The 27,169-nt window shown below is 56.3% G+C and overlaps 1 protein-coding gene across 1 annotated transcript in view; it reads left to right on the top strand.

Moving 5' to 3' along the window:
- The first annotated feature begins 803 nt into the window (after positions 1–803).
- The window catches only part of ALX4 (ALX homeobox 4), a 37,732-nt gene continuing 11,366 nt past the window's right edge, over positions 804–27,169 (top strand). Inside the window, exons 1-2 of the mRNA XM_016197675.2 lie at positions 804–1,271; positions 26,442–26,752. Of these exons, the coding sequence (XP_016053161.2) occupies positions 827–1,271; positions 26,442–26,752 (756 nt within the window). The 5' untranslated portion in view covers positions 804–826. The remainder of the gene's footprint in view (positions 1,272–26,441; positions 26,753–27,169) is intronic.

The following is a 27,169-nucleotide window of genomic DNA, read 5'->3' as shown; positions in this document are numbered from 1 at the left end:
GAACGGGGAGGAGAGGGTGGAAACAGAGGGAAAGGCACGTGGGGAGGCCCGCAGCCGCGCCGGCCAGATTCGCGCAGAAGTGTGCGAACCACCCGCCTGCACCCGGACGCTAGCGGCCCATCGGACTCCGAATGTCAAAGCCGGTTAGGTTTTTTTGTTTTTTTAAACTGTCACTAAAGTTTTGCATGCGCCCCCCCGCCCCCGCCCCCCCCCCCCCTCCAGGCCAGAGGTGGGACCAGATAATTTTCAGCCTGGCCTCGGGAGCCCAGAGGGTCCCGACACCTCCCCGGCCCCGCCTAGACTCGGAAAAGCCTCCGGGCGCCTCGGGGTAGAATCCCTAAGATTCCACCGGCGGAGAGGAAAGAAAGGGCAGGGGCACTGGAGGGAGAGGGGGGGTGAGGAGGGGGGAAGAAAGGAGAGATTCTAGGGGTAAAGTCGCTCTCTCTATTCCGCCCACCCCCCTCGCCCCTTCAAAAACCTTAAGAGCTTTGGGTAGATCTGGTCAACTTTCCGAAACATCTGAATCTTTTTACAGCCCTCCTTTCTTTCCCAGGGCCAGCTGTGGGGAGGAAGGGGGGGGGAGAGACGGGGAGGGAGAGAGAGAGAGGCAGAGAGAGAGAGAGGGAGAGGGAGGGAGAGAGGGAGGGAGGGAGCGAGGGAGCGAGGGAGAGGAGCGCCGCGGTGGAGGGAGGAGGGAGAGGAGCGCGCGGGCCGGCGCGGAGCGCACAGCCACCGCCTCCTCGCGGCTCCCGACTCCCGGCCGGGCGCGCGGCGCCGTCCCCGCGCTCCCGCCCGCGCCCCCGCGCGTCGCCAGCGCCGGCCAGGCATGAACGCTGAGACCTGCGTCTCTTACAGCGAGTCGCCGGCTGCTGCCATGGACGCCTACTACAGCCCGGTGTCGCAGAGTCGCGAAGGCACGTCACCTTTCAGGGCATACCCCGGCGGCGATAAGTTCGGCACAACTTTCCTGTCGGCCGCCGCCAAAGGGCAGGGATTCGGGGACGCCAAGAGCCGGGCTCGCTACAGCGCGGGGCAGCAGGACCTGGCGGCACCCCTGGAGAGCGGCGCCGGGGCGCGGGGCTCCTTTAACAAGTTCCAGCCCCAGCCGCCGGCCCCGCAGCCGCCGCCGCCGCCGTCGCAGCCCCAGCCGCCGGCGCAGCAACCGCATCTCTACTTGCAGCGAGGCGCCTGCAAGACGCCCCCGGACGGCAGCCTCAAGCTCCAGGAAGGCAGCGGCGGCCACAACGCGGCCCTGCAGGTCCCCTGCTACGGTGAGTGCACGTGCGGCCCTCGGGACGGGGGCCCCAGCGCCCCTAGCTTCGGCACCCTCGAAACCTATTAGGCTTGTGGGAGGCAGGAGTTGGGCTGAGGAGGTGCGGGGCCGAGCCGTGGGCGACTCCCGGTCGAGAAATGGGGATCGACTGCGCCCAAGGGACCAAGAGATCCCTCTTGCCCCTTCGTGTCTACTCCCGACACGGCCAAGGAGCGTTTGAGCTGTGAAACTCGACTTGGAGTTGGCTTCCCCCCTTCTTTGCTGTTCCCCAACCATCGCTTTGCGCCGCGCGCGGGGCCGGCTCCGAGGCGGAGGCTCCGCGCCGCTCCCGGCAGCGGCGGGAGGCGGTTGGGGCGCAGCGCTCGGGCACCGGGCTCCCTGCTGCCGAGGCCTCGCTCCCCCGACTCGGACGCACCCCGGCGGCGCCGCAGGTGGGAGCGTTGCAGGTGCGGCGCCCGGCTGGCGCCGCGGTCGTCGGAGCGCACGCGGGATCTGGTGGACCGGGGACGCCACGCGGGTGCGGGTCCGGAGACGCCCGGGCCGCGGAAGCCCCGAGTCCGGTGGCCCCGAGCGCCGCTCGCCCTGGGGTGGCGGGCGCGCCGGCGTCGCCGAGCGTTTCTCTCGGGCTGTCCCGGAGGTTTCGCCGGCCGCGGAACAATGGCTCGAGGCCGACCCCGCCGGGAGGCAGGAAGCCTGAGATTCGTCTCAAGGGGGCTCAGTGCTGGGGGAAAAGGGAAGCTTCTTCGTCTTGATTTGGGCCTACGGGGAACTCGGGGCCTAAATGACCTCCAGGCCCCCTTGAACGCAGACCTGGGCCCCCAGGCTCAGCGACCGCAGTGGAGGAGCCTCTCTCAAGGACAGCCTGAGGCCAGAGCCGCTCAGGAGCCCGGGCCCCTCTGCCGCAGAATCGGGACTGGCGAGCCCCAAGCTGCCTTCGAGCCAGGGAACCGGAGAAGGGAGGGAAAAGGCTTCTCTGGACTAGGAACCCTAGGTACACAGTCTCCCCCTGAGGCCTCAGGCAGGCCCTGGAGATGAGCTGGTGCTGACAGGGCAATGGCTTGGGCTGAGCTGATCCAGGCCAGATGGAGAGGCACCAGGCCTGGGGACAGAAGTGGGACATGGTGGAGGCCTTGGCATCTGGAATAACCTAAGGAAAACAGCCCATGGCAGGCATTTTCTTACACTCAGACTGGCTCTGCCTCAGGCTCAGAATTAGTTCATTAGGTGGTTGTTGACACGCACAATATTCACACAATCACACGCCTGTCTACACTTGTATTCTACACACACACACACACACAAAACCTCTTCTTCATGAGACAATATGGTTACACATCAAGTACACTCACTCATGTGGCCTCACACACAATCACACACTCCCAAACCCATAGGACAGGACTGAGAGTAGGTTCAGAAAGATCGGGTGACCTTTCCCCACTTCCCCCACCTTCCTATTGCAAGGAGATCGGGCACTCAGATCACAGACACTCGCAGCTCCACACCGGTGCTCCTGCCACACTCAGGCAGTTGTGGCTTTCAGCACTGTCCATAAGCACCGGTCTGCCTCCTGGCCTCATCCAGGCCCCCCCTCATCCGTGTCAGTTGGGACTGTTAAGGGAGAGCAGGTCACAAACTGGGGGACCCATGGAGGTGCATTGTGCAAAGCCAGGGAGACTCACATGTTTTCTCTTCCACTACACTGAATTTTTGTGTTTTCAAAAAGTTCACCAGTGAGGCTTCTGAGGAGGCAAGGAGCCATCCTTCTACCTTCTTGTTTGGAAGGTGCCTTCAGGTCCAGAGGGAAAGGGTAAGGGCTGGCCCTCTCTGAGCATCCTCTCTGAGCCTTACTGGGCCCTCACATGCCAGCGAGGCCCTTCCTCTACTTGCCTTAGCCATCGGGGCTACCCACAGTGTGACCTGAGAGCAAGTAATTACACCCCAGTCTTCATCTGCATCATGGGGAGATAACAGTAAGGCCTCATTGGGTGGCAAATGTCCTCTCAGGGAGAGAGCAGGAGTCTAGCCTACCTACCTTCTTCCACATTTCCCTCATCGGCCTCTGTGCTGTTGGGAACCTCTGAGCACCCAATTCTGAGGTCAGGATGGGCTCCTGCCTTTGCTGTGGGCAAAGCCATAAGCTGCAGGTTGGGACAAAGGGCAGCCTGGAATCACGGACCGGACCCCACTCCCTGGCTGCCCGAGATGGAGGCACTGCTCAGGGCAAAGCTGCAAACAGCCAACATTCAGCAGCTGAGTTTCCCTGCCTAGGAGATTTCTGTCCTTGTACAAAAGAGCTTAGGTACAAGATCAGGGACCTGAGGCACCAGAGGTGAGGCTCTGCCCTTTACAGGGGCGGCTGGGAGCACCTCTGGAGTGGACTCTCTAGACTGCCAGCAAGGAGGGAAACCGAGGCATGTGCTGACGGCGCTACTCTCCTTCACTTGTCAGAATGTATATTCAAAAGGGGAGAAGTGAGGTTCAAGGAAAAAGCCCTGGGTTGTTCCCAGGAGCTTGGGGAAAGTGGGGGCACCCAGAGCCCCGGCGCTGAGTGGGCGCAGCCTTGGCTGACCTCGGGCCTGACCCCAGGTACCTTCGACCCCGCAACCACCTTCCCAGCTCCGCTGGTCCCGGGCCGAAGCCAGTTCCCGGGTCTGTCACTACACGGAGCTTGGGGCGAGGCTCCCGGGTCCCCTCCCGGACCTCAGCGCCGGAGCCACTCCCCGCGTTCAAGGGGCCCTCCGCGCGCGGGGCGCGGGCCTGGGGACGCGCGCGCTCCGGGCGGCGCGGCGGGAGCCGTCGGGAAGCCTCCGCTCAGCCTCCGCTCAGCCTCCGCTCTCCGCCCGCGGGGTGTTCTCCGAGCCGCCAGCAGCGGAGGGGAGAAATCCTCGCAGGCTCAGTCGTCTCTGCCCCTACCCGGGCCTCCGTTTCCCCATCGGCGCTAAGCGGGCGGCGGGCAGGATGCGCAGGCAGAGCCCCCCGCGCAGACACCGTCCCGCAGCGATACCGACCTCGCCAGGCTCTGGGCTGCGCTTCGGCCTTCCGAGGTCCCTGCCTATCCTTGGCCCGTTTTTGACCGCGTGGGCCCCAGGAGACACCCCAGGTTGGAGACCCGACATTTCTCGGCGGCGCGAAGAGCCCCCTCGCCGCCCCGTCGCGGCGCAGACACCTCGGCCCCAAGCCCAGGGCCGACCCCCGAGCGCCCAGGCGCCCCAGGCCTCTGCCGTGCGCCCCGGGACCCTCCTGGGAGCAGCCCCGCTGCTTCTCTTTCGCTTTCGATTCGGTGCACGCAGGTTTTCGTTGCGAGCGGATCGCGACCTTCCCGTCCGCTGGGCCCCGGAGGCAGCGCCCTCCGCGCCGAGGGTGGGGAGCCCCGTCGGCCTGAGCCCCCGGGGCGCCGCGGAGGGGCCGGCCCTGATTTGTCCAATTAGACGCAGTGCTTGAATGCTGGAGAGGCTCCCTTCCACGCACCGACAGCCCCGCACCACAAATGTGTCAGCGCTGCCCTCGTCGGGTCCTCGTCGAGTTTAGCCGCAGAGCCAGCGGGGGCTTCTCCCGGGACCGAGAGACGCCGGGGAGCCGGCGGCCGCAGGAGCGGCGGGAGCTCGTGGGTGACGCGGGGCGCCCGAGGGACACCGCGAGCCCGGCAGCGGGGGCGTCGCCGACCCCCGTCACTTTCGGAGGAGAGGATGGAAGGAAGATGCTTCTAATTTTCTACTTTGATAATTTCCATGGCCGCCAGCCTGCTCCAACGACTCCGCCTAAACGCGCAGGTTCTTAACCTTTAAAAGACGGCATTTAAAAGGCAGCATCATGCAAACTCCATACATTTTCCAGGATCAACTGTACAAGTAATGGTTTCTTTCCTTTTGCCTGTAAAAAAGAACGTATATGCTTAGGGTTCTGAGTATTTAAAAAGAAAAGCAGCAGGCCCGGGTTGAAGGGCTGGTGTTATTTTAAATCAATCGATTTGAACAGTTTTCTTTCTTATACACGGTTTATATGCGGTGCGGCCCGCAGAGCCAGGCGGGGAGTTGGAGGCGCTGTCGCGTTAGGGGCGCGGCGGCTTCACCACCCCGGGAGCGACGCCCCTCCGTGCGGGTGTGGCGCGAACACGTCGGGGGAGCTTCAGCTCCGAGGAAGCTGCGGAGGGGACCGCGGCGAGCCGGGCGCGCCTCGCGCAGACCGCGGGGTTTTCTTAGCAGAGGGACTCCGCAGCCGGGCGTTTGCGTGGTCGCGGCTCCCTAAGGGGGGTCGCTGCCGGCGGCGGGGACCTCGCCGCCCCGCCGCCGGGCTGTCCCGGAGCTGCCGAAACCCTGCCCCTGGCGCGCTGCAAAACGGAGCCTTGGTAGGAAAACAAGTTAAAATACCGTACATAAAATTTAGACCAGGTCCCCGAGGACTTTCGTTTTGGAGAGAGCCGGGGCGCCCTTTTCCGGGGACGCACCTTTATCTCGGCCTCGGCGTTGTCTCCCTTCCCGCAGCTCCGCGCGCGGCTTTGTTTGGGTGGCAAACTGAAATGGGAAATGGAAATACAGAACTCTTCGCAGATACGGGGGTGAGGGGAGGTGGGGGCCCCGCGCATTCGTCTGGGGTTCAGCCTTCTCCGCCGACCCCTGGACCGGGGCGCCAGAAGCAGCGAGCCGGGAAAGGGGGGAGCTGCCCGAGCGCCCACAGCACGGCTGGCGTAGGATGGGGAACCGGTGGGCCAGCGGTGCGCCGTGCCCTGCGGAGGAGGGCACTCGGGAGGCACACTTCCCGAGAGCGCTGGGCCGGAGAACATTCCCGCCACGGGAGCTTCAGCGTCGCAGCTCCCAGGACCCCCCGGGGCCTTGGCCCGGGCACTGCCCTGGGACAGCGGGACCCCTGACTGCGGCTGCCCCCGCCCGCCAGGCGCCACCTGCCCGTGCGCTCCCGCGGCTGCGGGGTTCCCCAGGAATCGTTAGGGTGGCAGAGGAGCCGTCAGATTAAGAAAACAAGACGGCAAGGCCCTGGCTACGTGGGACATCGCCCAGCGAGTGTATTCAAAACGAAAGCCACCGGTTCCCCTTGTTCAGGGACCCCGGGCGCCGCGCTCCATTGGCTGGTTTACGCTGGACCATGAGGAGAGGCCCTTCTTCCAAACCGGCCCTTCTGTGGAGGGAGGAGGCACCTCTCTCTGGCCAGCAGGCCCCCCTAGCTGCAGGCTGGTGCCTCTCAGAGATCAGAGCTATTGACTCGCCCAGGGAGCTCCCCTCCAGACCTACAGCCCTGTGCCTTTTCTTGTCCACAGGTGCGCAAAGAGCAACACCTCCACCTTCACGCAAGATGCGCCTTCCTCACCCAGTACAGGGGTGCGGGGTGGCCTGGAAGCAGCAAACACTGCCGCCTGGGAGCTGGTATCCCCAGAAAGGCGCACCAGACCTGCTCACGCACGCCCCATCCCCAGAGCACTCTGTGTCCTTAGCTAAGACCCGCTTCTCTACCCATCCCACCCCAGGCTGCCTGCACCAGGGAGAGAGGGAGGAGTGAGGAGGATGTTGAAGCTCCGGGGAGAGAAGAGACGGGCAAGGGGGAGGCTCAGAGGAGCTGAAGGCTGGGGAGTGGGGTGGCAAGTGGGGTGGCGATGCCGGCAGCAGGCGCGTTTGAATTCTGGTTCCAGAGGCTGCTGGGGGCGGGGGTCACTGCGGCCCTCCGAGGGATCCGGAATGCCCTTTAGAAGAGGGGGGTTACTGGGAGATAATGGTGTACATTGGGGGTGGGGGTGAAGTACCTGTCTTTCCCGGTGACCGCGTCGCTAGTGCTCCAGACCGCAGGGCCCTGGCGGGGGCACAGCTGCGCACTGGAGGCAGAGAGGAAGCGGGGGCGTGCTTCACCAGTTCTTAAAGCAGATTGTCTTGTCTTGGAGCAGATTCTCCTTCCAAACTGGGGCTCTGGATGGTGGGTGTCAGCCCCAGGTACCTCACATGTGGACAGCTAGCAACCAGGTCGGGGCAAGGCAGCTGGTCCTCCACGCCCTGCGGGGGCCGTGAGGAGAAGATTGAGAGGCTGTGGAGGGTCTGGGCCCTGCTACTAAGGTCCAGCTTGGCACAAGTGTGGTCAGGGTGGTCAGTCCTTGGATAGACGACGGGCAGGTCTCTACCGGGCCCTCTTCTTCGCCTTGCATGGCCTTGGGGAAGTCCCTTCCCCTTCTCTTCCAGGGTCTGAATTGTAGTTCTGTGAAATGTTGAAGGTGGGACAATTTCCAAAGACCCTCTAGGGGCTTCTGTGCCCATACCAGTTTGGACCCCCCTTCACCACATTTCTGTGCCCTCCCCACCCTTACACACATTTTTGTCCAGGAGAAATGGGATAGAGTGGACAGAAAAGGCTTCCCTGGAAGCAGAAATGGGTCCTGAGGGTTCCCTAGGTGCTGGGAAAGGAGCTGGGACCAAGTAGACAGCAGTTCCAAGACACAGTGGGCCGGCAGTCCTGGAGGGCCGAGGCTGGGGCTTAAATATGGAGAGGGGCGAGCTCCCAGGTATCTCCATGTGCACAAGTGACCAGGCTTGGCTGAGGCACTGGAGTTCCCGGCCCCTCCAGGCCACGCATGTCCCTTCTCCACCCATCTTCCCTGTCTCTGCATTTACTGAGCACCTAAGTGCCACACCTGATCCTGGGAGAGCAAGCCGAACACCTGCCTGCTATCCTGTAGCTTACATCCTTCCAGGCGTGTACACTGGGCATAGTAAATGTTTACTGGATGGAAGGGTGAGTGAAGAATTGGTGTCTCATTTGGAGTGTGGCTTGAGCATGGTTAGGGCCACCTCAAGCACATCCCAGTACCTTTGTAGTGAGTGAAGACCTGGGGTTCGTGTAAGCAGGTCCACAGCGTGAACGCTGACAAGTATTCACACTCATTGGGCCTGGTTCTGCTGTCCCAGTGTGCTTCAAGGGGCCATGTGTACTAATCTGTGTGCACTCCTGTGTGCCAGAAGGGTGCCACCCCCTGCACTTTCGGCTGTGTCCCTGTGTACGTGAGCCACACGTGTAGGAGGGTAAGCGCCTGCGTACAGTGCCAGGGAAAGTGACTAAGCGCCTGTGCGTCACAGCTTGTGGCCTTTCCTGCTACTGGTTGGGGCTCCTCCTGGAGGCTGACTCATGGAGAGGCAAGCAGAGTCCCCCTGTGGCCCGAGGGGGTAGCACCCAGTCCCTAGCATCTTCCTGGGGCCTCACTGCAGGGAGGCCTCCCCTCACCTCAGCTTTTGAGTGTGCCCTTTGTCCTGTGTGGCTCACTGTGGAGAGAAACCATAGTCTGCACATCTTGACACATGTTGCAGGTTCCGTTTAGCAGATGAGCAAACTGAGGCTCAAAGAGAAATGGGGCCCCACAGACAGGTTAATGGGAAGGAGGGACCCACTACGGGGCTCTCCTCCTCCCACTGCTGGGGGCGAGGTGGAGGAAGGGCCTGGGAAATGTCTGCTTAGGCTCACCCCCTTTCTCCCTTCGTTGTAACCCCTCCTGTACGTCACGTATGTTCTCTGTGCACCAAACAGGGCAGAGGCTTTCAGCCCTCCCCCGTTCAGAAATAAGGCAACCCCAACATAAATTCCTGAGGATTGCAGTGGCAACGGGAGAGCAGCCATGGAGTCCCTTGGGATTGCAGGTCCTCATCCTGCCTGTGACCAGGCCGGGCCGGGCCTCCTGCTCCCTGCCAGGCTCACTGGGCCAGGCTTTCTGTCCTAAGTGGTGGAAACCATGAGGGTTTGTGCCTGAGGGGGTTAACTGAGGCCACATGACCGACCTCATCTCTCAGTTGACCATGTGCCAGGCCCAGAGGCCTCAGTGGCGTCCAGGAGCCCTGGTATTGCCCGCCTACACACAGTGGGTCATGGTGTCAGCTTGGGTGTCCCACCTAGTGTTGGAAGAGACACCAGACGTCTGCTGGCCCAGATGTCCTGTTTCACAGAAGAGGGGACTGAAGTGCCTGATTCCACTTACTCACTGCTCACCAAACTTCGCCTGTGACTGTGCCAGGCCTTGTGGGGGATTCTGAGAAGCGCTGGACACAGCTCCTGCCTTCAGGTCCCCGGGGGCGGGAGGGCGGGGGAGAGAGACAGAATAGTAACTTGGCGATTCCAGTACGTCGGGCAGTGCTGGAATGGGGAGCCCCGACTCAGGCTGGGCAGAGAAGGGCAGCTTGGCTCGCCCTGGGGTGTGCCGTGGCAGGAAGGGTGCCCACTGGGCTTGCAGCTCCTTAGAAGCCCCCTGAGGTGGGCATTGCCTTGCCTAATAAGGGCAGGTCTCAGAGAAGTTGGGGGAAATTGGGAGTTGCCACAGATCCGCTGGATCTTCTCTGGTAGCTGAAAAGGCCTCGTTGCTTCTCTCCTTTCTCCTTTCCCCCTTCCATGCCTTCTCTGAAGATCAAGAGATCTGAGTTCAAGTTCCGGCTTTTCCACAGAAATAGCCATGTGTCTTTGGAACAATCCCCTTACTTTTTTGATTCCACTCATTTTTCAAATTTGCAAAACGGGGCAGTTTGCATCTGTCCTTCAAGGAAGGGGAGTGAGGGGGTGTGGATGCCGAGAGGTAGTGTGCCTGCAAGGTCGAGTTCTTTGCCTGGGAGGAATAAGAGCCCCATCCCCTCTCGGGGTCTCCCTGGCTCTGTCTGCAGCCCCACCATTCAGCCACGAATGCACATCTGGCTCACATCCCAGCACTGAGCTGGGAGGGCTCCATGGCCTCAAGGAGGGAGCTCACCGTTGGGCAGAGAAGACAAGCATGCCCACATTCTGCACAGGTCCCCTTTCAGGGCTCTGTCTCTCGTCTGTAAAACCCTTGCAGTGCCTAGTTGACTTCTGAGGCCCTGGGGTTCTGTGCTATCCCACACCTGGGACTGAGGCATCTAGAGAGGCAGATGGGTCCTCCAGGATCCTCCGGAGGCCTCTGGGCCCCACCACTCCCCCCCATTCCTTGCACCGAGAGAGAGGCCGTTTGGGAGGCTGACTTGGTCCGACCTCCCAAAGAGGAAGAGTCTGGTGAGCCTTGCCCGGCTCCGTGCCTCAGTTTTCCCATCTGCAGGACAGGGAATTTAATGAAGTGAAGCCGATGAGATGAGAGGCCACAGGGTTAGTGTTGGCGGGGCAACAGTTTTGTGCTAACGACGCCACATGATGGCCCACGTTTACTGAGCATCCTGCCAGTGCAGCGGGCAGCGAGCCATGTGCTTCTTGTGTGTGATTTCATTGAACCCCATCCAGACCCATGAGACAGGTCTTATTATGATCCCCACTCCGTGGATGAAAACAGACTCGCAGAGGATGAGTAACTGGCCCCAGGTGGGACCGCTAGGAGGGAGAAGGCAGGTTCTGGATGGCCACGGGCTCTGAGAACCTAAAAGGCAGCCTTTTAAGGATGATCTTGAGTAGCCTTGAGGTCACCCTCATCCCATCTCAGAGGACATGGGATTGAAAGACTAGGTTTTATGAACATGGCCCACAAAGAGTTCTTCCCATCTGGGGATGCAGTGGGCGGACGGTCAAGGCTGGGCCTGGTGCCCTGTAGGTCAGAGCGCTAGACCTGACTCCCTAACCTGGGCACAGCTTCTCCACCTGTTCAAGCATCCTGCTGGGCTGCGGTGAGAACCGGGACCCAGGCGTGGCATCAGTGCCTGGAACTGCTCCGAGGGCTTCCTCTCTGAGTTTCCGGAGGCCCCAGGTACAGGCCAGAACCTCTGGTCAGGGCAGGGTGAAGCTGAGAAACACCTGAGGGACAAAACAGTGGGGAAATAACCTTCCTCCTAGGGAGGATGAGAGACTGAGGAGGCTGTTGTCTGTTTTGTTTCAAACTGTTTTCCCAGAGCCTGGAGTGGGGCTTGGTATACATTGTAGGTGCTCAATAAATGTTTGTTGATGAGTGACTGAATGAATGATATGGGATGTGAATATGCTAGGAATTCTAAAAGTATTTCTTTTTTTTCTTTATATTTGTATTGAATTTATTGGGGTGACATTGGTTAATAATATTATACAGGTTCCAAGTATACAACTCTACAGTACGTCACCTGTGTATTGTATTGTGTGTTCACCGCCCCAAGTCAGCTCTCCTTCCATCACCATTTCCCACCCCCCTTTACCCTCTCCTACCTCCCCCACCTCACCTTCCCTCTGGCAGTCACCACGCTGCTGTGTCCATGAGTCTTTCTTTTCTTTGCTAATTCCCTTCTCACCCAGCCCCCAACCCTCCCCTCTGACAGCTGTCAGTCTGTTCTCAGTATCCACGAGTCTGTCTCCACTTTGTTTTTCAGTTTATTTTGTTCATTATATTCCACATATAAGTGAACTAAAAATATTTCTCTCCTCCCTTCCTTTCTCCTTCCTTTGAATTAAGGTTGGGAGTGAGAACCTGATGTTTCCTTCTCCCCCGAGCCTCTGGAAACTTCTGTTCCACTTTCTGTCTCTATGAACTTTCTCCTCTAGTATCTCATGGACGTGGGCTCATGCCCATCATATGTGTCCTTTGGTGTGTGACCATATGTGTATGTTCTTCAGAGAAAAGTCTATTCAAGTTCTTTGCCCATTTTGGATGGGGTTGTTTTGTTGTGGTGGTTGAGTGGTAGGAGTTCTTTATATAGTCTGGATATGAATCCCTTATCAGATATACGATTTGCAAATATTTCCTTTCATTCTGTGGGCTGTGTTTTAACTCTCTGGATATTGTCCTCTTGATGCACAAGGTTTTTAAATTTGATGAAATCCAGTTCATTAGTTTTCCTTGTTTCCTGTGCTTTCAGTGTTCTAAGAAATCACCGCTAACTCCAGTGTCACAAAGAATTTCCCCTACGTTTTCTTCTAAGAGCTTTATAGTTTTGCCTCTAAAGTTTAGGTCTTTGATCCACTTGGAGTTAATTTTTATATATAGTGTAAGATATCATTCCAATATCATTCTTTTGCATTTGGATACAATATTTGGTTTTCCCAGAGCCATTTGTTGAAAAGATTGCTCTTTCTCCATTGAATGGTCTTGGCACCCTTGTCGAAAATCAGTTGGCCATATATTTGAGAGTTTATTTCTAGGCTCTCTAGTCTGTTCCATTGGTCTGTCCATCTGTCCCTTGCATCCCTTCTTAGGTAAAGTCCAGAATCCCAGACTATGGTGACACTTGTAAGTCATCCTGTCTATCTCCTCACCTCTAGGCCAGTAACTGACCAAAGATTCAGCTCAGGGACACGTTTGTTTCCCAGGAACCAGGGCTGGCGAGAAAGGCTGGAGGGCAGAACCACAGGCCTCTGGCTGGGCCCCCAGCTGTTTAGGAGGCTCCAAGTACAGCAGCTGACCCTCCTGTGAGAACTTGCTTCTGGGGGAAATTCTCATGAGCTTTAGGGTCCACAAACCTGACAGGCCCAAATTCGGGACCACTCCCTTAGGCAAGATGATCCCAGAGCCTCCCTCTGTGGAGCTGGAGGAGCTCCAGGGGGAAAGGCCGCTGTCCACCCCCCACTGGCTCCAGGAATTTGCCCTGTGAACACAGTCATCCCCCTTTATCCATGGAGGGTACATTCTAAGACCCCCAGTGGATGCCTGAAACTGCAGATAGTACTGAACCTTATATATACTATTTTGTCCTATGCACACACATCTATGATAAAGTTTAACTTATAAGTTAGGCACAGTAGGAGGCTAACAACAATAATAAATTAGGACAATACAACAACATACTGTAATAAAAGTTATGTGAATGGCTTGGCGCCATTTTTAAGTAAAATAAGGGTCATGGCACAAGATTTTATCACACTGCTCAGAACGGCGCACACTTTAAAACTTATGAATTATTTCTGGAATTTTCCATTGAATATTTTTGGACCTCTGTTGCCCATGGGTAACTGGAAGTGTGGAAAGAGGAACCGTGGATAAAGGGGCTGGTGATTAAACAGAGGACTGCTTGAGCCTGCTCACCAGCCCGGCGCCCAAAGGCGAGTTTCAGGCGCGATTTCTAGTGCTCTTAGAGTCTTGCAGGGACTTCATTCTTTCCACAGCTGGGCCCAGAGGCTGCCTAGAGCTTCCTATGCCTCTGGCTTGGGGAGGCTGGAGCAGCCAGGGCCGGGAAACAGACCCCGGCCCATATGTACAGCAGCGCGCACTTGGGCAACGCGGGTGAACTTGGCCCTGAATTTCCTTACCTATAAAGTGGGGATGAGAGTAATACCGACCTGTAGGAATAGTGTGAGATTAAAGAAGGCCACAGCTCCTAAAACAGTCAAAACGCTCGATAAATGTCAGCTATTGATGGGTTTTTGCCAGAACCCTGACCGTGTGAGGCCGGTCAAAACTTTAACAGACAGTTGTCGTTGACCTCAGTGCATAAAATTGAAAAATTATTACTTAATCTACACGGTGTGGTTAGCAGAATCTTTTCAAATATGGATGAGTGATGAAAGACATGAGGCTGGCCGTCTGCCTCGCATGAGGGCAGGAGGGGCCCAGGACGGGAGAGGGGCACCCCAGGCCCCTGGGATCCTGCAGCCCACGTCTCCCCAGGCTGCTGCACCTTCATACCCAGGCAGCGTGAGCTGGGGCGTCACTTTCTCCCTCCCCCTTCGGAATGTCCGCTCATCTGACCAGGAGGCCCCCCAGAGTGGTGCTTGTGTTATGTTCATCTCTACATGGGCACAGGGCTGGGCACAGGACTGGGCACAGGGCTGGGCAGGGAGGCTTGCCCCCCTGTGATTAGGGAGCATCTGCTCGGTGTTGCCCAGGGCCCAGGCCTGGACTGGAATCTTTCACTGGAACTTCTTGGGAGGTGTTCGCAGCCCCAATTTACAGATGAAGAAGGCGAGGCCCACGGAGGGCCACTGTCCCTGCCGTGAACTGAGCTCAGCTCTCCTGCAGCCAGAGGACCTTTTCCTCTCCACCCTCTGCCCTTGGGGCTGGTGCCCGCTGTGTGGGCGGCCTCGCGCCTGTGCCCATCAGACACCACCAGGCGGTCTCCCCCTGCCCGCTGCCAGAGTGACCAGGATCCTCCTGCCCAGGCCCACCTCCCTCGTGCTCCCAGAGCCACCCTCAGGAGCAGCCCCAGGGGTATGGAAGGAGGAGCCAACAAACCCTTCCCTGAACTCCTGATCACTGACCACACGAAATGCCCCCCCCCCCCCGCATCCCCCCCAGCTCAGCACCGCGTCTGGATGGGGGAGGAGGCCCGACTTGGAGAAGCAGTGCCTGAGCCGGGCAGGGGGGCGGGGGCGCAGGAGCCAGTTCTGTGCTACAAGAAGCGCCTCTCACACACCCTCTGCCGATGAGGCTTTTCTCCATCCAAGGGGACACCATGTACTTTAAAGCAGAGACTTACTGAATTATTTTTCAGTCCAGATGAGCGGAAGTTAATGAAAGAACCATTTTCAACCAACACGCTAGTTGTAAATATTGGGCTGTTAAATATTATTTCTACTTGTTAATTATTCCACGTGACGGGCAAAACACTTGGAGCCTGCCCGTGCCAAACCCCGCCATTTAGATGGAAACTCACAGCTTAGATATAATTATGTCCTAGAAATTAAAAAAAGTTTAACTCTTTGATAGTTATCAAGGTGGAATTTTTTTTTAAAGCAAAGATCCAATCATCTATCCCTCCTCCCCAACCTCAGAAAACTTGAACTGGCTGCCTTGTCATTCATTCGGCCATTATTGGCCCGTCCTGTCCAGGAGGAGAAAAATCCTGCTTTCTCAGCTTGTAAATGATTCTTCAGGTTAAAACAAGCACGTGGAGAGAGAACACACTTTATTTGGGGGAAAGAAGCAAATGCTTTCCAGGCTGAGCAGGTCCTTCTGCCGACAGAGACGTTTAGGAACTCAGCGAGATTAATTCAGTTCAGACAGTCGCTCAGTGCCAGCCGTGGGCGGCGGAGCCAGGGTAAGACGCTTTCCCTGAGCATGACGAGTCAACAGTCTGACGGCGGGGCTGCCATAAGCCCACCCTTGCAATGCTTCCTGATACGTGATTTAATTATTAGGGGTCAGAGGAGGGCGTGGCAGGGAATCCACAGGAGGAAGTGATGTTAGACCAGGGCCTGGGGCTCACTAGGTAGAAAGGGACCCGACTGGCCCTGAGTCACTGAGGTCGGTGTCTGGGTGACAGTGGTGACAGTGGTACTTTTCTGGAATGGCCGCTCTTGTCCCTTCCTACCCCCCAGACAAATCTCCGGCCCTGAGATGGGTGGAGGCACCGGTGCTCCCATGGAGAAAATTCTTCTTGAGCACTTAAAGATTCGAGTGCCCACATAAGCAAGTTGTCCAGGTGTCACCAGGAATGTAAGTGGGAGCGAGCTTTCTGTAAGTCATTCACAGCTGACCTGAACTTGGTGCATTGGTCTGTGAGCCACCCTGTGCTCAGTGCAGTGATTAAAACGACAATTCCCACCGTGTGGCTGTGCCTTCGAATTGCAACCTCAGTTAGGTCGAAGTATGTTTATGTAAGGGCCTTTCTTAAAAATAAACTAGAAGTTTTCAAAAAGTAGTAACAAAATGAAGTTAACATCTGATTTTTACAGTGGTGTCTTATGTTTCACCCCATTTACAGTCTTCGGTATATAGATGTGAATGGGCCCTGATTGGAAGGGGACCCCGGGGGCCACTTTGGACAGAGGTTTGTAAATATCGTAAGGCCAGCTGGAGCGGGATGCAGAAACCTGAGCTGGGGAGAGTGCACCTGGGGAAGGACGGTGCGTGGGATGAGACACTTGCCGGTGGAGTGATTTTGCTCGGCTCTTACAGCTGCTCTGGCCTGACTTGCCCCCAAATAATAACTGTTAATACATCACAGCCAGTTCCCATTGACAGAGAGCGGGCTCTGCATCTGCCTCACTCAGCCCTCACAGCCATTCCGGGATGTGGGTGTTTGAGCCTCACTTTGCAGATGAGGAAATCAAGGCACCCAGAGGCCAAGTCACTGTGCCAAGGGTGCCCACGGAGCCACGGGTGGTGGGAGCCTCCTCAGCAGCCTCCTGTAGCCTGCCCCCCTTTCCTGACGGGGGAAACTGACCTTTCCTTATCTTTTTCGGGGCAGCGAGCCAACAAGAGTGCCCGAAACCCCTCCTACGTGGAGCTCTGAGGTGTCCCTAGAAACGCCCCTCTCCCAGGCTGGCCTGGGTGCCCCTGCTCCGCCCACGCGGGCACCACCCTTGCCGCCTCCCTCGGGAAGATGGGGCTCTGAGCGGAGGGACCATGTCTCTGGGGCTTTGTATTCCCCCCACTTGGAACTTCTCTCAGCACATAGCGGCTGCTCCAGAAATGCGGATGGATGGATGGACGGACGGACGGACGGACGGATGGACGGATGGATGAGTGCATGCAGCAAACCAGTGGCAAAATCAGGAGCCAAACCCAAGCCTGTCGCACTTCAAAGACTTCGCATTCATTTCATTTTGCCTGGTGCGGGATTTCAGCTTCTCCCTCTTGCCTGCCGTGGGTCTGAAGTACTATTACAGAGTCTGCTGGGGTGGCTGGGGAGGTGGGGTTTTCTTTGTTTCAGAGGAGAAGCAAAGGCTCCAGGAATCTGTGTGTGTGTGGGGGGGGTGTTTAGGGACATGCCCAGGGCCACAGGGTTTGGGGGAGGCAGAGAGGGGCAATGGGCAGACCCAGGGCTGATTTGAAATGGGGAAATGCAGTCCTGACAGGCTGTGTGAGCACTGGATTCTCTGTATCCTGCCTGTAAGGTGTGGGGTGGCCTGGGGTGGCGCCTGAGCCCTGTGACTTATTGTTGGCAGGAAGGGAGACTGTGGGAGGCTCCCTCTGCCTCCCTGATAGTGAACCCCGCTTGGGTCCTCTCCCCTTCCCCTGCCAGGTGCCAGGAACAAACAGGGGACCCAAGGAATGGACAAATGCAAACCAAGACAGCGTATGGGAGAGGACAGGGAATTCAGGGTGTAAGCTGGGGGGTGGGGGGGACCTAGGCCCAGGTGGCATAGGCTGTGAGGGCTGAAGGCAGGACAGAGGTCCTAAGGGACACTGGCTAGTGGGCTTTCCTTTTCTTTCTTTTTCAAAATTTTTTTATTGTGGTAAAATACACATAACAAAATCTACCACCTTAACCTTATTTTTAAGTGGACAGTTCAGTGGTATTAAGTATATTAATAATGTACAACCATCACCACCATCCATCTCCAGAACTCTTTTCATCTTGTAAAACTGCAACTCTGTACCCATTAAACACTAAATCTAAAACTCTGTGCCCATTAAACCACCAAGTCCTCGCCACCCTCACCTGGCAGCCGCCGTGTTGCTTTCTGTCTCTGAACTTGACTTCTCTAGGTACCTCGTACGAGTGGAGTGACACAGTATTGTCCTTCTGTGACTGGCTTCTTTCACTCAGCATGATGTCCTCAGGTTTATCTGTGTGTCAGAATTTCCTTCTTTTTAAGGCTGAATAATACTCCATTGTATTGTATACACCAGTTTTCTTATCTATTCACCTGTTGATGGACACTTGGGCGCTCCCATGTTTTAGCAGTTGTCACTTTGGGCACTTTTTTTTTTTTGATACAAGGAAACCTCACTCATTTACTCTAACTGTAGGAAAGCTGAAATTATAATAGGCTCAAAAAATAAAATACTTTTTTGTACTAGATTCCAACAGCAGCTTTACCCTGTCCCCTGGCTGCCCTGCCCCAGTCTCACGCAGGGTCTCCACCCCAGGAAGGTCCAGAGGAAGTGCCCCAGGCTTGGGGTTCAGACCCTAGCTCTGCCTCTTAGCAGTTGTATGATCTTAGACCAGTCATCTACTCTTTCTGGCCTCAGTTTCTGGGGCTGTGGAACGGGAATATTTTAAGTGGTTGTAAAAAGTCAGTAACCGTGACGGTGGCGGTGTGATGGACGTCCGAGGACTGGGTAAAACATGAAGCACGGGTTCTGGCTTTTAGGGATTGCTCAGTGCTAATTCCTTTTCCTTCCTTGGCTCTGGGAAGCCCCCTCCGTCCTCTGGACCAGAGAAAGACCCCCACTCCCTGTGCAGGAAGAAGAGAGAGAGTTTCTGTCTGCAGCCCTGCCTCTGCTGAGTCTCCCTGGGGAAGAACCCACAGAAGAGTTGGCATCAAACCTGCCAGCCACATGGAAAGCCAACTAGGCAAAACACCAGGGGCCCCGGGGAAGGAGGGCGTTTTCTCAGCTCATTTGCAAGTAGCCCGAGAGCCAGGACTCCCCAGGCTCTCCAGGGGCGGCAACTCTGAGGCATAAAGGGAGCTCCAGTCAGACTGCTATTCAGGGCTGGCGACATTAGGTGGGTCCCTGCTCTCTGAGCCTCAGTTTTCCCACCTGTAAAATGAGGACGCTCAGGGGGACCACCATGTGGAAACTTTGAGGGGATCAAAATGAGTCAAGAATGTGAAAACCCTCCGAACTAGAGGAGGAAAGAGCTCTGTGGGGAAGGTCAGGGACCTGCCCCACCCAACCCTGTAGCCCTTACAGTGCCAGGACAACAGCAGGTACATAGTAGGACAGGCACAGAGTAGGACTGAATAATTACTTGTTTGGAAACCCTCCCACATAGGGCCTGGCTCTTCAACCAAGCTTCTGGAAGCTTCACTGAGGGCTGGTGCCACCACCTTTGCCCAGAGGAACTTTATTGGGACTGCAGTGCCTCCTGGTGGCCAGTGTAAGCAACTGCATCCTTGATTCTGTCCCACTGGGAGTGTGGCCCTACTACCTTCCTGCAGGGGCCAGGGTACCCACCCTGTGGTGAGCAGAGCATCCCAAGACCCAGTGACTCCTCCACTTGGCTTCCTGCAGAGGCTGTGCCCTCTCCATAACCCTTTTCCCCCCCGACTCCTGGCAGGGATTTGGACAACACTGATGGAGCTGAGGAAACAGAAAAGCCAAGAGTTTTGTCCATGGCCACAGAAGCCACGGCCACCTTTGGTCTTCATGCCCTGCCCTGTGGCTGGTTTCCGTGAGCCCCCTCATTCCACAAGGTCTACTCTCCCACCCTCACGCGGCAGCCACCCCACACAGTGTGTGCTGAGGGACCAAGGCCTGGGTCGCTTTCCTACGATGCCCTTGTTACCCTCGGGCGGGTGTACAAAGCTGCCCCGGTGCCAGCAAAGGCCGGAGCCCAGCCCCTGGCTCAGGACCCAGCAGCGCATCAGGGAGGCCCCGCTTGAACTGCCCAGCGCCCAGTGGGGAGCAGCCCCACAAACCAGCGTTCGAAGGCAGGGAATTCAGGGTCGAGGGGAGCCCAGCCTCGGAGTCAGCTTGGGAGGAGGGGTCACCTTGGAAGCCCAGTAGAAGCAACTCACAAAAGAAGAAATCAGCAAATAAAACGTTAAACTTCACTGGTCATTTCAGAGATGTAAATTCAAACAAAATTTCGCTTTTACCCATCACACTGGCAAAGATTTTAAAAACACTATGACTGGCACTGGCACAGGCGGGCACACTGCTGGTCACCGAGGAAACGAGCGTGTTTCTAGAAGACCACTTGGCCATGTTTATCAGAGGTCTTAAGGTGTAGATATGGTTTAACCCAGTATTTCTAGTTCTTGGCGCTTCTTCTAAGGAATATGCATGAATGTACTGAGGGATTTAACTGTAAGGATGGTTATCATAAGCCTGTTATAATTTTGAAGAATCAGAAACCCGTGTGCCCAACAGTAGAAGACCGATTAAATAGTGTGTCTGTGTGGTGCCATACTGTGCAGCTGTTTAAGACGATGTGGTAGAAGAATATAGAATAGTCTGGAAAGATATACAGGATAGTCCTAGGTTAAAAAAAACTTATAGAAAATATGGTCCGTGTGTGTGTGTGTTACATTTTTCTTCTTTTGGCTTAACTTGGTTTTTTAAAAAAATTTTATGTAGGACATAGATAAGTGCATGTAATGAGAAAAAGAAGCCCCGAAAGTTGAGAAAATGACAAACAGGTGACAGTAGTCAGCCAGATGTATGAGAGGCAGGACGCCCCCGTTAGAAGGAAGGGTGCGCGCGGGAATGTCCTCGCCATCGCTCGCTTTGTATTTCCGTCGCACTGGGTGTGGTGGCATCTCCCTGGGCTTTTAGTCTGCATTTCCAGGGCGGATAACGGTGAGCGTGTTTTCATGCTTATTTGCTACCTGTATGTCTTCTTGGGTGAAATGGCCGTTCACCTATTTTAGCGGCTGTTTTTCTGTTGTTGTTGTTGTTGTGTTTTTTAACATTACTGTTACCCAAGCTCCACACCTTATTCAGATTTCACTAGTTTCCCTGGATGTCCTCTGCCTGTTCCAGGGCCCATCAAGGAGACCGCCGTACACAGTCCTCCTGTGTCCTTAGCCCCCTGTGGTCTGTGACAGTTTCTCGGACTTCCCTTGTTTTGAGCAGCATTTTCAGGGCTTGGGTTGGTGGGTGGAGTGAACGGGAGTGCCTGCGTCACCTGGTGGGCTGGCCCGAGCACCTGCACTTCTACGCCCACTGTCCTCTGCCGATGGGCAGCTCTGAGGGGCAGGGACACTGTCCCCACTGGTACACACAGAACGGGCTCCATGCATATTCCCTGAAATGTCACCCAGTCGCTGCTGCCCCTTCAGCCTTATTTATTGGGCCTGGAGCTAAACTAGGGACATCAAGCTGAGCTCTGGACAGAGCCCAGTGGCAGATGAGGTGGGCTGGGGATATGATCAATGGCTAACCTTTGACCTCCACCCCACCCCCACACAGATGTTTGGACAGCAGTGGGTTTAGTCATTCAGTGCCCTTTAAATAGCATGAAAGGGCCTCACGCTGGCCTGTTTTGTTTAAGGAGATTACATCGGCACTGTGCACTCTGCCACAGGGGGTGTGAGGCCAGCTCACCCGGGAACAGAGTGAGCAGCATGTACCCCACAAAGCAGATGTTTGGAGGAAAAATAGATGTAATCAAAACCATGGAGGGTACAATTACTCAGATCCCTTAGACAGACACTCCATATGCAAGGGCCTGCGCGCGACTACACACACACCACCCATGTTCATACCCACCCATGCATATTTGCAGGATAATGCTTGCTTGCACATGCACACACACATGCAATAGCACACGCACCCGCCGGCTCACTCATCCCACTTGTCCACCCAAGTATGTGTGCCCCACAGGCAAGTACATACATGTTCCCACACCATTCACAACTGCCAGCCATGCCGTACACCCGAGGGCGCACTCCGGGCACACAGAAGGAGCACCCACGCAGAGGCCTCCAGCACCCTCTTCCCAGATGGCTTCAGAAGTTTCTTCTCTTTAAACCACAGTCGTAAAAAAATTCTCTTTAAATCATAGTCATAAAAAGAATCACAGTCACCTTTGGAAATCTCTCAAGGGCTTTCGCGTCAACAAAGGTTCGACTAGATTAGAGTGACGCCACTGGGTTGAACCAGGACAAGCGGGTAGAGGCTAAGGGAATAAAGAAAGGTTTCTGTTTCTCGAAATCCAACAGCCAGAACCATCCAGGGGTGGACCAGGCGGCTCCCAGAAGAGACTCAGGCCTCCTCCCTAAAGGCTGAGGCTGAAGGGCCTTCTGTGGCTGCTGATTAAGAATAGAGCCGTGACCTGAGTGCTTCCCACTTCACGAGAAGTGGATGGAAACAGCATTCACCTAGGATTGTCGGGAGGCATCGGTACCGCCACGGCTTCCCGGGCCTGCGCACCGCCGTGGGCTGGCGGTGCTCACTCTCCATGTCTTGTGCGCTCCACTTGATTCCTCTGGGTGGTCTGAGGCTATTTCCACATCAAGACATTCCACGGGGAGCCCGGCTGGTGTGGCTCAGTGGTTGAGCGTCAGCCTAGGATCCAGGAGATGGCGGTTCGATTCCCGGTCAGGGCACATGCCCGGGTTGCGGGCTCGATCCCCAGCAAGGGGCGTGCAGGAGGCAGCCGATCAATGACGTTTCTATCCCTCTCTCTCCCTCTCCCTTCCTCTCTGAAATAAAAACATACTAAAAAAAAAAAAGACATTCCACGGGGAAGGTGCAGATGGGGATGACATTGTCTTGGGCCCCACAGCCAGGGACACAGCCCACTGTGGGAGGGGTGTCAGCACAGCGTCAGTCCAGAGTCCTTATGGGGACCCGCCTCAGGGAGGCAGCGGAGGAGCCGGACCCGCAGGTGGGTGACCTGGACCCAGGTGGGGCTTGTTGCTCCGCAGCCTCATGATGGTGCTGGGTGCCACTGTCCCACTGAGGGTCTCCCAGTGGGCTTTACCCCCGCGTAGAGCATGGTGGGTGCGGAGCCAGTTCCTGGCAGGTGCCGCACTGGGGCTCCTGGACATTGACGTGCCCAAGCCTCTCCCTGAAGCCCGGCCCTGTGCTTCTCCTGCCTCCCAGGCCCCCCCTGCTCCCCGCTGCTCCCGGTGTGGAGACCCCCTTCAATGCCTGTCTTGGTCTCCCACCCTTTCTCCTCCGTGATCTCCTCTCCTCCTCCTGCTCCAGCTGTCAGCCTTTCGCGGAGGCATTGGTCATTGCCGCCTCTCTTCTCAAGTATCCTGCGCACCGTTCGCATTGTCTGCCGGGTGAAATGGTTGATTCATTCATTCATTCAACATTTTCTGCATGGGCACTGGCACGCAGTAGGTACCCAAAGGTAGCTGGACAGTGAGAGCTCAGTGATGTCTGTTAGAAATTGTTCCTTTATTCTTCAGCAACTTCTTTCTGCACGTCTGCCACCTGCCCGTCCTGGGCTGAGAAGGGATAAATGGCACGAGGGTCCAACCCTCGGGAAACTGAAAATTCTACAGAAGGAATCGGACATTCAGGGCCTGATTGTACACTAGTCAGAAACACAGGTAGTTATTGGAGAGGCTGAGCAGAGAACAAAGGGGCCTGTATGGTTGTTGCAGTCCAGGAGGGCTTCCTGGAGGAGCTGGTGCTTGACTGGACCTTGGAGGTCAGCTGGAAATAAGGGACATTCCAGGCAGGTATTGGGAGGTGGGGGAGTAATTCAGCCTGAGTCGCAGGACCTCTGTTTTTAGCACCATCTTATCAAGAAGGGCAGTGCAGAGCGAGCTGGTCCTTGACAGCACCCAGGTCTCAGGACACCACCAGCCCCTCAGAATCACCTAGTCACAGAACAATTAGCTGGCTTTGCCCAGCCCTAGCACTGTCTCTGGCATCCACCTGCCTCAGACAGGCTTGATAAACTCAGGGCCACCTGAGGAGCAATGTGGGAACTAAAACTAGTCAGAAATGGATGACTCAGAGGCGGGACAGTCAGCTCTGAATGTCCACAGGCTGTCTTGGGGAAGGGCCTGGAGATTTAGAACCAGGACCAACGAGCCAGACTTACAGGAGACAAACAGGGGCTGGACCTAAGGACTAATGCCCAGGTGTCCTGGAGGCAGTGAGCGCTCCGTCACCAACGCCAGGGTGACAGCACTTGGTATAGAAGCTGGGTGGTGGAAGGAAGTTGAAACAGAGGACCTGAGAGGACCTTGGCTTGTCATTCTGATGAGCTGGGTGGCCACAGGAAAGAAAGATGATAATCAGGACTTTGAGGTGGCCAGAATTCCTCCATCTCCCAGCCTTGCCAGTCAGTTGACATTTGCCTGGACACAAGACATGCTCCATCCTCCCCTCTTCCTCCCATCTGGACCCTAAGGGGCAGGTCCACTCGTCCTACGGTGGGAGGGATACTCCACCCGGCTGAGGCTGCCAGTAGCCCTGCTGCTCCCCCCACTCCAGAGGGGACGTCCTGTGCCCTCCTGTAGATGAGACTGATGTGAAATGAGTCGTGTGAAGTCAGGGGCCGACGGTGCTGGAGCTGGGGCCGAGAGCAAACCTCCCGACTCTCGGTCTGGTGGTCTTTGAACACACACCGTGCCGTCTCCCCTTCTCTCCCCTGCTCGCTCAGTCTCAGTGGTGGCTGGAGGTGGGGAAACTGAGTTCTCACCACGGAAGACCGGTGCTCTGCCGCCTCCCCACCCGCTAAGCCCTGAACCAGCTCGGCGCTGAGGGGCTTCTCTCCGCATCCTTGCTCCCTCATCCTCAGGCGCTGGTCCTTCTGCCCTCACAATGAGCCGAGCAGGACTCCTAGGTTATGTGAGGCCCCTGGATTCCTCTGCCTCTACAGCTCTCCTTGCGAAAAGGAGCCGGGAGCTGAGAGGCCACACTCTCCTGCCAATCAGCACACATTCCCTGCTCTCTCTGGCCTCAGTCTCCATTTCTATAACTGGAGCTCCCTCTGCTCAGCTCAGCCCTATGGCTGTTCAGGGTGGTCCCGACGCCAGGCTGGTGCCAGAGGATGCTCTAAGGGTCCACGAGGTCATGGGGTAAGGCTTGGGGAGCGGGGCAGGAGGAGTAGCGCTGCCCCCTCCCAGCCTGGCCTCCAGGAAGTTGCATAACAGATGTTTATTTTTGGTGAGGCTGAGTGGGATTTCTTCTCTTTAAAAAAAACCCAAAATATAAAACTTATTTGTCTGCGAGGAAGATAAATATCTTTGCTGAAAGCTCTTGGCCCAGCTGCCAGCTACAGTTTGCATAAAGCTGTTGCCGAAGACCTGGCAGTCTGTGTGCCTGGCTCACATGGTGTCATGTGTGATCCCTGTGGGCTGGCCCACCACCCTGGTGGCGTCAGCACTGGCAGTGACCCTCAGAAATGGCCTTCTGAAGCTGCTTCCAGGCTCACTCACCTCCACCCCCTTTTTTTCAGTGCCTGGGAGAGGGAGGTGACAATGACAGAGGCGAAATGTCCCTCTCAGCCTCCCTAGCATGAAGAGAGTCCCTGTGTACACAGAGAGCCAGGGTAGAGAGTGAACCTGAAGCCTGGGCCTCCAGAATCTGGGTGGAGTCAGGAAACCTGGGCTAGAGGCATCTTCTTGGCACTTAATGCCCGCCACTTGGACCTATTCCCAGAAGAGAAACTGAGGGTCAGAGTGACCCTCATGCTTGTGACGAGCAGAGTTTGTGCATGGGAAAGGTCTTGTTAGGTGCTCCTCACATGTCTCACCAATCTGTTAGGTTATCTTACTCCACAAGAGTCAAACAGGGAATGTGGCTCAGAGAGGGGCTCACACCCATCTCCAGACACCAGTCCCAACGCCCCACCCACAGTGCCCCACATGCTTTTGCTCCCAGATGCCCCATGGAGTGTCTGCCCAGTTGGAGGACTTCTCCAAGGTCAGTTCTCTGCTGCTTGCAAGCCCAGACCAGACTGGGAATAACACCGGCAGAAACTTACCAGCCAGCACTGTGCCAAGTGCTTTACATGGTGGCTCTTTAATCCTACAGCTACCCTATAAGGATTCCTGTCCTACAGGCATCTTCATCCCCATTATATAGAGGAGGAAAGTGAGGCACAAAGAGGTTAAGTGAACTGTCCAAAGCACACAGCTGGTGAGTCTTCCCTGTGAGATTCACACCATGGTGCCTGGCTCCAGAGCCCACACTCCAACCCCTGAGGCCATTGTGTGTGACCAGGGTGCTAACTGGACTATTTGGACATGGACAAGCTACTCCCTGCCCCACCTTCCCACCCAGGCCTCTGCCGCCTCATCCTTGACCTGCATGAGCTGGAGCTTTCCAGCTCGGAACTTCTAAGAACCAGCGGGCGGAGCCCCATTCTGATAGATGCAGTGGCTGTGGGCCTGGGCCTGGACCTCAAGCTTTGTGTAAATCTACCAGGGCCCACGTGGAGGGGGCGGACGCTGCTTGGCCAATTGGTGAGACCAGTGGAGGGCAAGGGGATATGGACTTTTGGAGAAGAATCTCCACAATTCCTAATGAACCCCCAAAAGGGCCAGGCCAGGAAAGGAGGGGCATTTCTGCCTGTCTCAACGCTGGCCTCTCCTCCCCCTTCTGGTTCAGTTGGGCCAGGAATGACCGCTGAATGAGTTTTCCCTTCCACCCTGGGGAGTTTGAGGTAGAGTCAGCATCCTCGATGCCCAAAGGAGAAGTTTTGGCAAAGGGGATCCTTCTATAGAGAGGAGACTGGGGCCAGTAGAGTGGGAATTAAAGGTCATAGAGGTCATATTGACTGACCCAGTCACAAAACACTGATGCTAAAAGGGGCCCATTTTGAGATGATGGTAAAGAGGCTCAGAGAAGGAAGGGGACTTGCCCAAGGTCACACAGCATGGTAATGGCAAGCCAAGATTAGAAACCAGGCCTCCTGACCTCACATCCAGTGTGTCCCTGAGAGAAACAAGGCAGGGGATGGCACAGTCATCCCACCCTCCTCTCTTACTTGATTCAGCCATTGGTTTCTGATCTTGTTTCCTCCCCCCTCAGCCAAAGAGAGCTCCCTGAGTGAGCCAGAGCTACCGCCTGACTCTGACACTGTGGGGATGGACAGCAGCTACCTCAGTGTGAAGGAGGCTGGGGTGAAGGGGCCCCAGGACCAGGCCAGCGCCGACCTCCCCAGCCCGCTGGAAAAGGCTGACTCAGAGAGCAACAAGGGCAAGAAGCGGCGGAACCGAACCACCTTCACCAGCTACCAGTTGGAGGAACTGGAGAAGGTCTTCCAGAAGACTCACTACCCCGACGTGTATGCGAGGGAGCAGCTGGCCATGAGGACAGACCTCACCGAGGCCCGCGTGCAGGTCAGTGAGGGTGTCCAAGGTGGGTAGGAGAGCACCCTGCCCTTGGACTGGTGGCTGGAGCCGAGATTGGCTGACTGTCCCTCAACCACACTCTCCTAAGTCCAAGGAGAGCCCCACAGGCTACTACCCTGCCCCTAATGCCCCTGCTCCAAGTCTTCTTTTATCCACTTTAATGTTAGGCTTCTTGCTCTGGATGGAGCAGGAGTGAAAGAAGCAGAGCACTTTAGAGGGGCAGGAAGCCTGTTAGCTGTATTTCTGGGCTCTAAGTGGTGTGAGAGTCTAGGCGATTTCATGAAGAAGATGACTGCTCTCTGCTCTGGAAGGCCTATCTCTTGGAAAAGAAACAGGATAAACTTAAAGACATCCACAGCAGCCCAATGGGGAGAGACAGAGAATAATCCAGCTCTTCCTTCTGCC

Source organism: Miniopterus natalensis, chromosome 11 (genome assembly GCF_054644295.1).
Source record: "Miniopterus natalensis isolate mMinNat1 chromosome 11, mMinNat1.hap1, whole genome shotgun sequence".
NCBI classification, from domain to species: domain Eukaryota; kingdom Metazoa; phylum Chordata; class Mammalia; order Chiroptera; family Miniopteridae; genus Miniopterus; species Miniopterus natalensis.
The sequence above is the reverse complement of the archived record's forward strand: the minus strand, read 5'-3'. Positions and strand labels throughout refer to the sequence as shown.